The 12,397-nt window shown below is 38.8% G+C and overlaps 1 protein-coding gene across 1 annotated transcript in view; it reads right to left on the bottom strand.

Moving 5' to 3' along the window:
* The window catches only part of DST (dystonin), a 576,919-nt gene that overhangs the window by 262,615 nt on the left and 301,907 nt on the right, over window positions 1–12,397 (bottom strand). The window contains exon 8 of the mRNA XM_014588047.2: window positions 10,660–10,752. Coding sequence (XP_014443533.1) covers window positions 10,660–10,752 — 93 coding nt within the window. The remainder of the gene's footprint in view (window positions 1–10,659; window positions 10,753–12,397) is intronic.

The raw sequence follows: 12,397 nt of genomic DNA, 5'->3' as shown, positions 1-12,397 counted from the left end.
TCACTGTAGGGCGCGTGCACTCACCAGACAGACAGAGAGAGACATAGAGACAGAAAGCGAGAAATCACCCCCCAGGGGGGATGGTCACGCCACAATCCCTTCTCCTCCATTCTCCTCTCGGGATCTTGGGCACGCACACATGCACACGCGCCAGGCGTGAGTTTTAAGCCACCGGGTCCGGGACACGAACCGTGGTCGACTACGTGGGAGTCCAGCGACATAGCCATTACGCTAACTGCTGGTTCCCAGCCCGGCGTGAGTTTTAAGCCACCAGGTCTGGGACGTGAACCGCGGTCAACTATGTGGGAGTCCAGCGACATAGCCATTACACTAACTGCTGGTTCCCAACAGTTCTAACCTAAGATAATTAATCACACACCTCTAAGGTAACAAGAGGAATGTCCTAAGAGGAACAGCTAAGCTGTTCTGACTCCTTGTACACCATAGAATAAACGGTCTTTTACCTGGAACACAGGAAAGTGAGATGTCAAACTCCTCACATCAAACAATGACTATCCCATTTAAACTGGCTTAGAAAATGCCAGCCTCTGTGATGTACCTCCATATCACAATTATTTAACAAACCTACCTGGTAGATTTATGACTTATTTTCATATGTGTTTTCCACTGAAATTAAAGAAATCATTGCATATACAATTTACATAGGGTAATATTTCTGTAATGAGGGTAATACCAAAAAAGAGGCTTATGTACCACTTAGGAAACAGATTTTCCATTAATAAGAAACTGTACAGCTTAAAGCCAAATTATGCTAGGAAAAAAAAAATCTGGAAAACACATGTGGAAAGTAAAGAGAGTGCTTACTACATTCATAAACCTAAGAGACAACTTGTTTTCTTTTGCACTGGCCTTTATGCCAAACCTACACGGAAAATTACACAGGTGGGGTGCCTTCTTTCAAAAATGCAACCACTGTAAAATGTAAACAGAACTGATGATGTAATACTGGCAAGGGATGCAGTGTATATAAACAGGGACGTATTCAGGAGAACTCAGCTGATAAGGTCAATGACGCCTGTCCACGCTAACCCTAATTTAACCTCATTCTCCTTCTGTGTAAATGATCTCTGCCCAATGACACAGTGATCTTGCCAAGAATGTTTACCATCATAAATACCATTTATGTCCAGATTTTTTGTTAAAAGATAAAGTTAGAGATAAAAAGGCATCAACTTCCAACAGGTAACATGTATAAGTGATTTGAGTAATATACTTCTTAGGAAAGTAAGTACAAATCTGATTATAAATACAAGTGAGAAATCTCAAATAAGTAACTTATCTAAAGCTACATATCAGAGTTAGAAACAAAGATTTCAACTTTGTGGCTATGTGTGCCTTATTCAAATTCTCACGACACGATGCCTTAATGATTTCTGGTTTTAGACTGGGTCTAAGGAATGTCACATAACGAAGGGACATAACAGATCTGGGCAACTGCTTCTGTGTCTCCACCCTCAACACACAGAGAACTGAAGGCAATTATGAGCATGTTTCTGTGCAGGAAAACTAACAGAGAACTGGAAGTTGGCTTTCAAATTTATAGATCAGGAAGCTGGAACTGATTGAAAATTATACCGTATTCACCACACTCTTTTTGAATGCATCATGAAGCTACTGTCTTATCATGACTGCTTTCTAATTTAACTTTTACAGAACTACAGAAGCACTGGCTGTTACGTTCACAGGCTATTCCTAAGAACAGTTAAGAAAGAAGAAATAGAGAAATTCCAAAGATACACATTCCTTAAACCAGTGCATCTCTAAGTCTTCTGCCAATGACAAAATGTATAGAATTCGGAAGTTAAAGTGAGATTAAAGAATATGGACAGCACACACACACACACACAATCATCATAATCAAACTCTAGGGTTATGAATAAAATACAATAAAAAAATCTATAGTTTTTACCTAAACCAATATGAACATAACATTTTAGAAAGGCAAATTGTAAAACCTGAGTCTGATGTGAACACCTGGAATACTTACACCTTAAACTCAAGACTCATTTGACTTACCTCATTTTCACTGGTGTCCTTGGAAACAGAGGACACATCAGTGCACAGGGAGTGGCACCTCTTTCTGGTATACTGAACACGGTGGATGGCACGAGGGCATAATCTGTCAGTGTTTTGCCTGTCTTGGACATTGCTGTAACTGTTTGTTGGGTCTTGAGGAAACCCACTCTTTTCAAGTGATCGTTCTGCACCAGTGTCAATGGAACTTAAGCTGGCTGCCTTTCGCAAAGGAAAAACATCAGTTGTTTTCTGGAATGTTGTTTGTCTTGTGTTGACATCATCTAAATGTGTCTTCCTCTTTGTGCAATGTGGAGCGTTGTCTTTTTCTGAAATCTTCTCATCCAGTTCACTAACTTTGCCTTCAGTTTTACTGTCTTTAGCAGGAGAAACGTTTACATGGCAAGACGGACTGCTTGCAGCACCCGGCAGAGATTTCTGTTTTACAGTGTCAGCTACGATTTCTGCCTTCTCTTGCTGAAAACCATCTTCCAATGTGGAGTTTGGGGTAACAGATTCCTCCCGTACCAGTCCCCTGGATATAAGAGCTGGCTGTTCTTTTGAGAGCTGAGTGTCACTCTTCTTCTTGCCTTCATTTTCATTGTTTGTTTCTACTGACTCTGTGCCATCCACAACTTTCTTGATTGGTTTTCTTCTGAAATACTTTCTTCCGGGAGAATATTTTTCAGGGCTCAAGGGACTTTTGGCAGGATCTAAATATTGTTCTTCTTTCTCAGCTCTTACACATCCACAGACATTCCCCATTTGATTTGCAGGAGCTCACGGCTCCACAAATTCATGCATTTCAAATTCCTGGGCTTACGTAGATTTTCTCCATAAGTCTGAAAATTCCACTCTGACTTCTAATTCCTCACAGACTTCACAATCATCCTCTTCAGTCTGAGGCCATTTTGCTTATGAGAAAGGCACACGCAAGAAATGCGATGGCATCTTGCCCAGCTGGGTCCCTGTGTCTCATTAGACACCGTGGCTTATTTCTGGCCACCAATCCTCTTAGACAAACATTACTGCTCACTGTCAAATTACAACTCTGATGTACTTTCAAGGCAAACCCTTAGCTTTACTGTATGGGAAGATTATTACCCTCACTTTAACTTTCAGTTTTCTGAAATGCAGACACTACACCAAACTTTGCATTAACCTTTGAAACTATTGGTGACTCAACAAATCAGAGCAAACAGAAAGCAAATACCAATCAGGAGAGATTTAGCAAAGTGCCTTTCACATTGAGTTGCAAAGTGCCCTTCAAATTTAGTTTCAGAGGGTCTCTACTCTCTCCCATATAACATGTGTTTAAGAAACATCAACTAATATTTTACATTTCTGTAAATCATAGTAAGAGACTTATTCCAAACAGTCATAAAAAAATAACAGTATGACTCAATAGCTAGCTGGAGAAATAATAAATGCTAAATGCCTAAAATACTCTAATAAAATTGTTTCTGAAAGCAATCTTTCTAAATAGTTTGTAATATTTTTCAATAACCTTAATTTCCATGACACTGTCATTATGTGATCATTAGGATTTTCACAGGAGCAAATAGATACATGATTTAAAACATGGAACACTTAAGCCAAAGGAAACACCTGTGCATTCTTCTAGATTAATTCAGGCAGTTAAACTTTATATATAACTTTTATAATTATACCCTAGTTAAATATTATGTAGTTTTACTAGGGCCCTGCTGGAAAAATAATAAATCGGAATTGAACTTGATTATCTAAGGTGTGCATATTTCTTTCACTGAGTCATAGGTAGGGTAAAAATAAATCAGTATGGCATGAAGTGGAATTTACATTCAAGTAGATAATTTGACTACTTAAAAATTGACCATTACCCTTCTTTAGGTAATCTTTAGACTGATCAAAAAGATGAAACTCATTATATTTTACCGAATAAGAATATTCAGTTCAATAGCCAAGTTATCCATGATATTGCAAATCTTTATCAGGAACAGACCTGTTTTTCTTAATCATTTAAAAAAGAAAGTAAACATTCTCCGGTGGCAAAATCTGAGCATCCCACAAGCTTGGCAAAAAATAAAGTCTTAGATTTATTTATTTATTTCTAATTTGATTTTCAATGTCTTCCAAGTCAAAACATTATTCAAGAGAATTTAACTGTAGAGTGGCTGGTGTTTACACTGATGTGATCGAGGAGCAACTAGTGACTTTCCCCCCCCACACCCTCTTTCTTCTACCCTTGCCAAGCGAAGCAACTGTCCATTTTCAGGCCATATACGCTGATCTCTCTCACAGAAATGGACCGACTTTAGTCTCTGCCTGTTAGCTAGCATTCATCTTGCAATGCCTACCTCTAATATCTGTAAAATTTTCCCTTAGTCTATCCCTTCCTGATCTTACCACAACACTCCCTCTCCATACACTTCTATTTTTATTCATACCACCAATAGATTCATCGCCCAAAATTATAGTTAATTTTATAAACAACCCCCCCCCCCCAATAGACAGGACAGCATCCTTCATTACCGCTTAGTATTTCTGGATCTAGCATACGGTAGTTAGGGAAACAAGTTACTGTGATGATAGTGCCTACCTTCAGAGAGCCTTCCTGAAAAACAGATTCAATTTGTGATCCTCATAATAAATATGTTTAAAGTAAACAAATGGGTACTCTGAAATTATTCCCTTACTTGCATAAATTACAAAGAAAAAAAAGACTCAGTCTCTGAAAAGGGCTAATTACCACTGTTATAAATAGCTTCATATCTTACCACAACCATAAAATACTTCTAATCATAAGTTAGCATAGTACTAAGTAATGCTATTTCATTTAAGTAAGAAGGAACATTTGTTTTACCAAATCACAGGTGTACTCCATTTTAAATAGATCTTGAGGAGGCCAGTAGATGGCATAGCAGTTAACGAAACTAGACTCCCACATGGCCAACCACAGTTCAAGTCCTGGACCCTGTGGCTTGAAAATCATGCTGGGTGCATTTGCATGCCCCAGATCCCAGGAGAATGGAGGAGAAGGGATTACAACATAGCCAATGCCCCACCCCACCCCAGCTGATTTCTCACTTCCCTCTCATTGTTTCTGTCTCTCTCTCCTCTCCAGCAAAGCACATGTGCCCTAAGGCAAAAAGCTCTTAGAAATAAATAAACAAATAAATAATAAATCTTGATCTAATTTTAAAATAGTTGTGATAATTTAGCCATTATATTATCATTTAAATCAGGTCCTAAAATATAATTTATTCTGCAATATCATGGCACAGGATAAATGTAGAAGAAAAATTTCTTTTGGGATTTCTGTGACTAATCCTTTTCTTTTCTTCAAAAACCTGAAAGGGTTTTCTCAATATATAGTAATTTTAATGAGCTTTTGCTTTAAGTTTCCTCAGACTGAGGATTTCAATATACTACTTCTAGTTCCCATTAACTCAAATTTCAGTCTGTATTCTGTTTCTACTCCTAGTATGTGGGAGTGTTTTTCTTCAAGGTCTCTAATGTCATTCTTTTAGATGAAGCTATTAACCCACACTTCACTTTAATTTTCTAGTGGTCTCTAGTGGCATTTCATATTGCTCATTATTCATTTCCACTTGCAATTCTCTCCTCTCGGTTTAATATTACTGGCTTGTCAGAAAAGTCATGATGCATTTTTGCATAGAAAAACAGAAAATATGCCATGATTTTCCTACAACTCAATATATTTTTCTGTTGCTTCATCCATCCCTTCAAAAGTTCTTTTTCTGTTTCCTTAGCAGGAGCTTCTGCTGCACCTATAATCATGGGCTTTCCCCATATTTCTATCCTTAACTCTCAGCCCTTCTCTATCCATAACTACAACATTTATTCCTGCACCTCTGACTTCCTTTCTCTGCTCTGTTCATTTGTTCCAGCTGCTCACAGACAAACACAAAGCATCCCATCGTCTTATCAAACCCACCCAGAACGTCAGTGGTTTTCTCCTTACCATCACCCCACATCTCTCAGTAGTCTACAGTTTTTTGATCTCCCAAACTAAAAAAGACTCATCATGTTTAACTAATACTTCTCCTTCATCCTTTATACCGTGTGACCAAGTCCCTTCCTTTCTTCTTTCAAAATGTCATCTCTTAGGCCTGGTCGTGGAGCACAATAGTTAAGCCCTACCAATAGGGATCCCGCATGGCCAACTGCAATTAAGAGTCCCAGTCACAGAGGTTTGAAAAACAGGCCGAACTCATATGGGCACATGCCCAAGATCCTGATGGGATGGAGAAATGGAGGAAAATGAACTGTGGTGTCACCACATCCAATAAGGGTGCTTTTTCCTTTTTCCTCCCTCTGTCTATTTCTGGCAAGTGTACACACCCTGTAGAAATTATCAACAACGATGAAGTCAACTCTTGGATTCAACTTCCAGTATCACCTGAGTCCTGGACTTCCTTTAGCCTGACACTACAGTATGGGTATTGGGTATCAACAACAACAGAAAAATAACTGTTGGGAATAGGCCGGTAGTACTCTCATATGTAAATGCTTTTCAATAGCCATGCTAGAGTAGCTTATGGAAGCGCATTTCTGCATGTGTCTAAAGGTCGCATGTTTTCTCAGACTGGCTGCTCTCCACAGCTCTGAGATCACTACCTCAGCATTTTAGCTTATCTGACTATGGACTCTATACCTATTTGACATGGAATTAAAACATTCTTTTTCATAAGATGCATTTTTTTCAAGCACAGAGAGGCAAAGTGACATACTAAATGCCATCAGAACCGTAAGTAAAAGAGTCAAGAATGAAAGTTAGTCTGCCTCCCTCCAAAGCCTGTGTGCTTTCCACTGTTATGCAGGGGTCCTCTGTCTGACATCTGAAATTCAGGCACAGCCTGTCTCACCAGCTCTGTGGTGATGAAGTGATTGGCTTCCTGCTCTGATAGATCCCTGACTTTCCCATCTGGAGTTCTTGCAGTTTCAACCCTAATAAAGCTTTAGGAGCTGATTCAGTTAGGACTAATTAAAGGATTTCCAAGAAAATCACTGACGAACTCTACATGAAATTGGCTTTTTGGTCAATTGTACCTTATACTTTTCCCAATTTCAGTTACAAGGTTTTGCTCTGTGTTCCATGTGTTAAATCTCTGTCTTGGTTTAGTGTCCGGTACTCTTTTTTTCCCAAAGAATGGGGTCGTCCAGTAATGCGGACTTGCAGTCCTTGGGGGTCCTGGTATCAGCTGAGTGGACATTCACCTATACAATGTGGCTTTTACAAGTCTGCAAAAATTGGGCCAGCAGGTGGCATAGAGGTTAAGGCAGCTGGATCCCACACAGGTGACTCCATAGTTCTAGTCCCAAGTCCAGCAGTTTGAAATCATGCTGGGCACACATGCATGCATGCCCAAAATTCCAAGAGGGGAAATGGAAGACAGGGATTGGAGCATGGTGATTTTTTTTTTTTTTTTTTTTTTTTTTATTATCATCATAATCTTCTTTATATTACATTGGATTACATATAACTTTACAGTGTATTACATTGTTTTTTCAAAAGGGAAGAGCATGGTGATTTCTCACTTTCTCTCTCTCTCTCTCTCTCTCTCTGTCTCTCTGTCTGTCTATCTCTCTCTGTCTCTCTCTGTCTCTATCCAGAAAGCAGTTGTGTCCTACAGCAAAAACTAAAAATAAAAAATAAAGTTAAAATAAAAGTTTGTGGAAAAATAAAATTAAACTGCGAGTTTAGACCCAGCTGCTATGGCACTGTGGTAACTCAAGTGCCCTTTAAAGCAGTGGTCCCCAGCTTTTTTAGTACCAGAGACCGATTTCATGGAAGACAATTTTTCCACAGACAGGGTGTGTGTGGGGAGGTATATTTCAGGATGATTCAAGGGCATTACATTTATTGTTCACTTTATTTCTATTATTATTACATTCTCATATATAATAAAATAATTATGTAACTCATCATAATGCAGCCACTCCTCAGTGCTAGAATCATTGCCTCAGTTCCACCTAAGATCATCAGGCATTAGGTTTTCATAAGGCGTGCACAACCTAGATCCCTCACATGAGCAGTTAAAAATGTAACTCACATTCCTAAGACAATCTAATGCCTCTGCTGATCTGACAGGAGGTGGAGCTCAAGTGGAAATGCGAGTGATGGGGAATGCCTGTAAATACAGATGAAGCTTTGTTTCTTTGCCACCGCTCAGCTCCTGCTACGTGGCCCAGTTCCTAACAGGCCACAGATCAGTACCAGTCTGTGCCCTGGGAGTGGGGAGAGTGGGAAACTCTGCTTTAAGGGTTTGAATCCACGAAGTGGACTGAAAAAAACATGCTATATGCACACAGGCACTCAGGATTTTGTGAAGCTGGAAGGCAGCAGACAGGGGATCACAACATAACCAGACCCTATGAAGGGTGCTTATCTCTCTCTTTCTACTCCCCTCCCCATGTTAGCGCATATACTCTCTACCATAGATTTTATAAGATGCACAAGTTTATTTGCAAAAAAGTTTAAAATCCATGCAGTTTTTTTATCATACTGTGTATTTTCCATGAACAACTTTTTGAAGACCCTGTTCATTTGTTCCAACTGCTCACAGAGGGACCAGCAGTTAGCGTAATGGCTTTGTTGCTGGACTCCCATGTAGTCAACCATGGTTCGCGTCCCGGACCCGGTGGCTTAAAACTCACGCCGGGCACGTGTGCGTGCGTGCCCAAGATCCCAAGAGGAGGATGGAGGAGAAGGGATTGCCGTGTGGCCATCCCCCCTGGGGGGTGATTTCTCTCTTTCTGTCTGTCTGGCGAGCACACACGCCCTATAGCAAAAAAAAAAAAAATCCTCTCCAAAAAAAAAAATTCCAACTGCTCACAGACAAACACAGAATATCCCATCATCCAATCAAACCCACACAGAAGGTCAGTGGTTTTCTCCTTACCAGCACCCCACATCTCTCAGTAGTCTTGTCTGAGTGAAAAGGTGCTTACTTGGATGTCCTCCAATTTCCTATGACAGAAAGCTCAGCTGCCTTTTCAGGGCCTGGAATTAACCTAGACTCTACTTCCTGTAGGTCTCCAAACCTCTCAGATATACGATGTTCCCAAATAAGCCCAGGCATATAATTTTCCACCATCCCTCTGCAAACCCTATATTTCTGCCTCCTAAAAAAATTAAAAATATTACTCCTCTTAAGATTTGATTCACTACCACAGCTCCTTTCTAAGGATAAGACAACGTGCCAGCTCCTTCAAGACCCAAGTGCACCATAAACAATCAGCAAAATGTACTAGTTGCATTCAGTGGGTCTGGTTCTGCTCTGCACACAGCACGGTTTGAGGATAAGACAACGTGCCAGCTCCTTCAAGACCCAAGTGCACCATAAACAATCAGCAAAATGTACTAGTTTCATTCAGTGGGTCTGCATACACCACGGTTTGTAAACCAGCAGCTTATAAACTAAAACATATTCCCGAATTAGAAGTCACCTTAAATATGATAAAGATTTTTTTTTCAAAATGTATCATTTCATAAAAATTAAATAAAATCAGTCCTCAATTGGCACAGATATATTAGAGAATAATTCCATCAATAGGCTATGTGGGCTGGCCCCATAGCCACACCAATTGCATGTGTGTACATGCCCAAAATCCCAATGGAGAAATGCAGAAGGAACCACGCCCCATTAGGTATCTTCCTCCCTCTCTTTCTCTTCCTCTCTATCTCTGGCAAGCGTACATGCCCTTGGCAAGTAAAAAACAGACAAATGAATGTACACTTATTCTTCTCAAATCTAGATTGAGAAAGCATAACTCTACAAAAAGCAGATACTTTTCTTGTAACTCAGATCTGGTTCTGATAATTACACTGCCATCTAGTGTCTAAAAAAGAGAAAGTAATTTACATTGTTGAGAAACTATAATATCAATAAAAATCATTTAAAATAAGGATTTAATCATAAAATCTTTATGTATAGTGTTGTCGGACATGTCCTGACATATTTTTGCATAGAAAAAAAATTAAGACATTTCCAGCAACCTAATATATAAAACAAGTAATACTGTTCAGTGCACAAAAGAAATGTGTCTGTAGTCAATAAAAGAAATTTCCTGTCTTCCGACTCTGAGATTATGAACATTATCCTTAAGTACATGTATGGCCCAGAGGCAGCACTAAGACACCGTACTCTGCAGGCTGGGACCACACAGTCAATTCCTGGCTAAACCTAAAGGCTGAGAAAGCTGGTGTGCACTTGTAATCCCAGAGACTTGGGAGGTTGAGGCAGGAGGACTACAAGCGCAAGACTGGCCTGAGCAACCCGTGAGAAGCTGTGAAAAAGAAAAAATAAAAAGAGCTGGGCATGGTGAATCAAACCCTATAAATCCAGCTGAAAGACTGAAGAAGTAAGCTTTGACATAACAAGACTCAGTCTTTAAAGAAAACAAAACAAAAACTACATTCAAGCTCTCCAAGAACAGGAAACAAGTTGCTGACAAGGAGCATGTTACTGGAAAGAACAATCCAAATATATTGTTTAATAGAAGAAGGTGGAGATTTATTTTCTTCCATAGGATATAAAAGCATAACTCGTCGTTTATATAAACCACTTGAAAACTAGAAATAAGAGGCTAAAAGAAACAAGTAAGAAAAATTGGACTTACCTGAAAGTGCAAAATTATTGTCCATATTAATCCCAAAGTCAATTTGGGATTTCCATCTGTTATGTCATCATTTCTAATATTTACTAATTTCACCTGTTTCATAAATGAAGAAGACATAAACCTTATCAAACCAGTACATGAGCTATATTTACACATAAATGCAATTCTAATTTATTCAAAGAGAAAAACAGAATGATTCAAATACCAACAACCACCAAATACTGATTTACCCTTATCTTCATTATTTTAGATTAAAAATTACAAGGTAACCACACCACAAAGTTAAAATGTATCATTGTGGTTTTGTCTTCTAAAGCAAGTATTAAAAGCACTTGCTTGTCGTAACAAAAATATGACTCATTGACAGGTCTAAATACTTGGTATCTTAAATTAAAAAGCATTTCATCTTTCAAAAATGAGCTTTGGGACCAGCAGTTAGTGTGTAATGGCTGTGTTGCTAGACTCCCATGTAGTTGACTGTGGTTTGATTCCCGGACCCGGTAACATAAAATTTATGCCAGGCGCGTGTGCCTGCATGCCCAAGATCCTGAGAGGAGAATGGAGGAGAAGGGATTGCAGCGTGGCCATCCTCCTGGGGAGTGATTTCTTCCTTTCTGTCTCTCTGTCTCTCTCTGTGGGGTGGGGAGTGATTTCTTCCTTTCTGTCTCTCTGTCTCTCTCTGTCTGGCGTGCGCACGTGCCCTATAGCAAAAACCTCTCAAAAAAAAAAAAAAAAAAGAGTTTGATTTTACTCTTACCATTAAGTAGGAAAGTTTCAAAACCACAAAATAATTTCAAAATTTCCCTTATACTTCCATCAGTAAAGTTTAAAATAAAACTAACATTACTTTTCTATCAATCTGCCATATGTAAATATATGTCACTGGCCATTTGGAAGGCCATTTGAGTATTTAAAAATAATATAATACTTGGACTTATACCTTATCAATTATCAAACTGTGCATTCAGATAAATAAATGTAATGGTCTCTGTATACCTTCTGGGTCAAATAATGATATATCATGAATTAAAAACTGAAAATTATATAAAATAATATTTATCATTTTACTTCCTAGACAAAACACAGGTAAAAACACTGCAGACAAGGAGGCATAATTAACCATTAATCCTTCTGGAAACTTACACTAGAATTAAGGACATTAAGACAAACATCAGTAACATTTTAAATATATACAGGCATGTGTGCTCACCAGAGAAACAGAAAGTGAGAAATCACTCCCCCAGGGGGGATAGCCACACCATAATCCCTTCTCCTCTCAGGATTTTGGGCATGCATGCACACGCGCCCAACATGAGTTTTAACTCACCAGGTCCGGAATTCGAACCGCAGTAGACTACGTGGTAGTCCAGCAACACAACCATTATGCCATTTGCTGGTTCCAATATTTAAAATATTTAAGCACAGAGTATTTACTATTATTTAATAACTAGAAACATTTTAAATGTTCATTAAAAATAATAATAACTAGAACTATAAAAGGAAATGTTCTCCTCTTTCCTTTTCCATTTCTTCCTTTTTCCCTACTCCATTAACAAGCAAAATTGTGGCTATGTTTGATTTCTTACGATTTCCAGTAACTTTCAACTTTCTTGCATTTCTCTTTTCCTTTTTTTTTTTTAAGTTTTTGTTATAGGGTACATGCATTCACAGAAAGAGACAGAGACAGAGCGAGACAGAGAGCAAGACAGAGACAGAAGAAGAGGAAGAGGAAGGGAAA

This window comes from Tupaia chinensis, unplaced genomic scaffold (assembly GCF_000334495.1).
Source record: "Tupaia chinensis unplaced genomic scaffold, TupChi_1.0 Scaffold000256_1, whole genome shotgun sequence".
NCBI lineage: Eukaryota > Metazoa > Chordata > Mammalia > Scandentia > Tupaiidae > Tupaia > Tupaia belangeri.
This window is presented reverse-complemented; position numbering and strand designations above follow the sequence as displayed.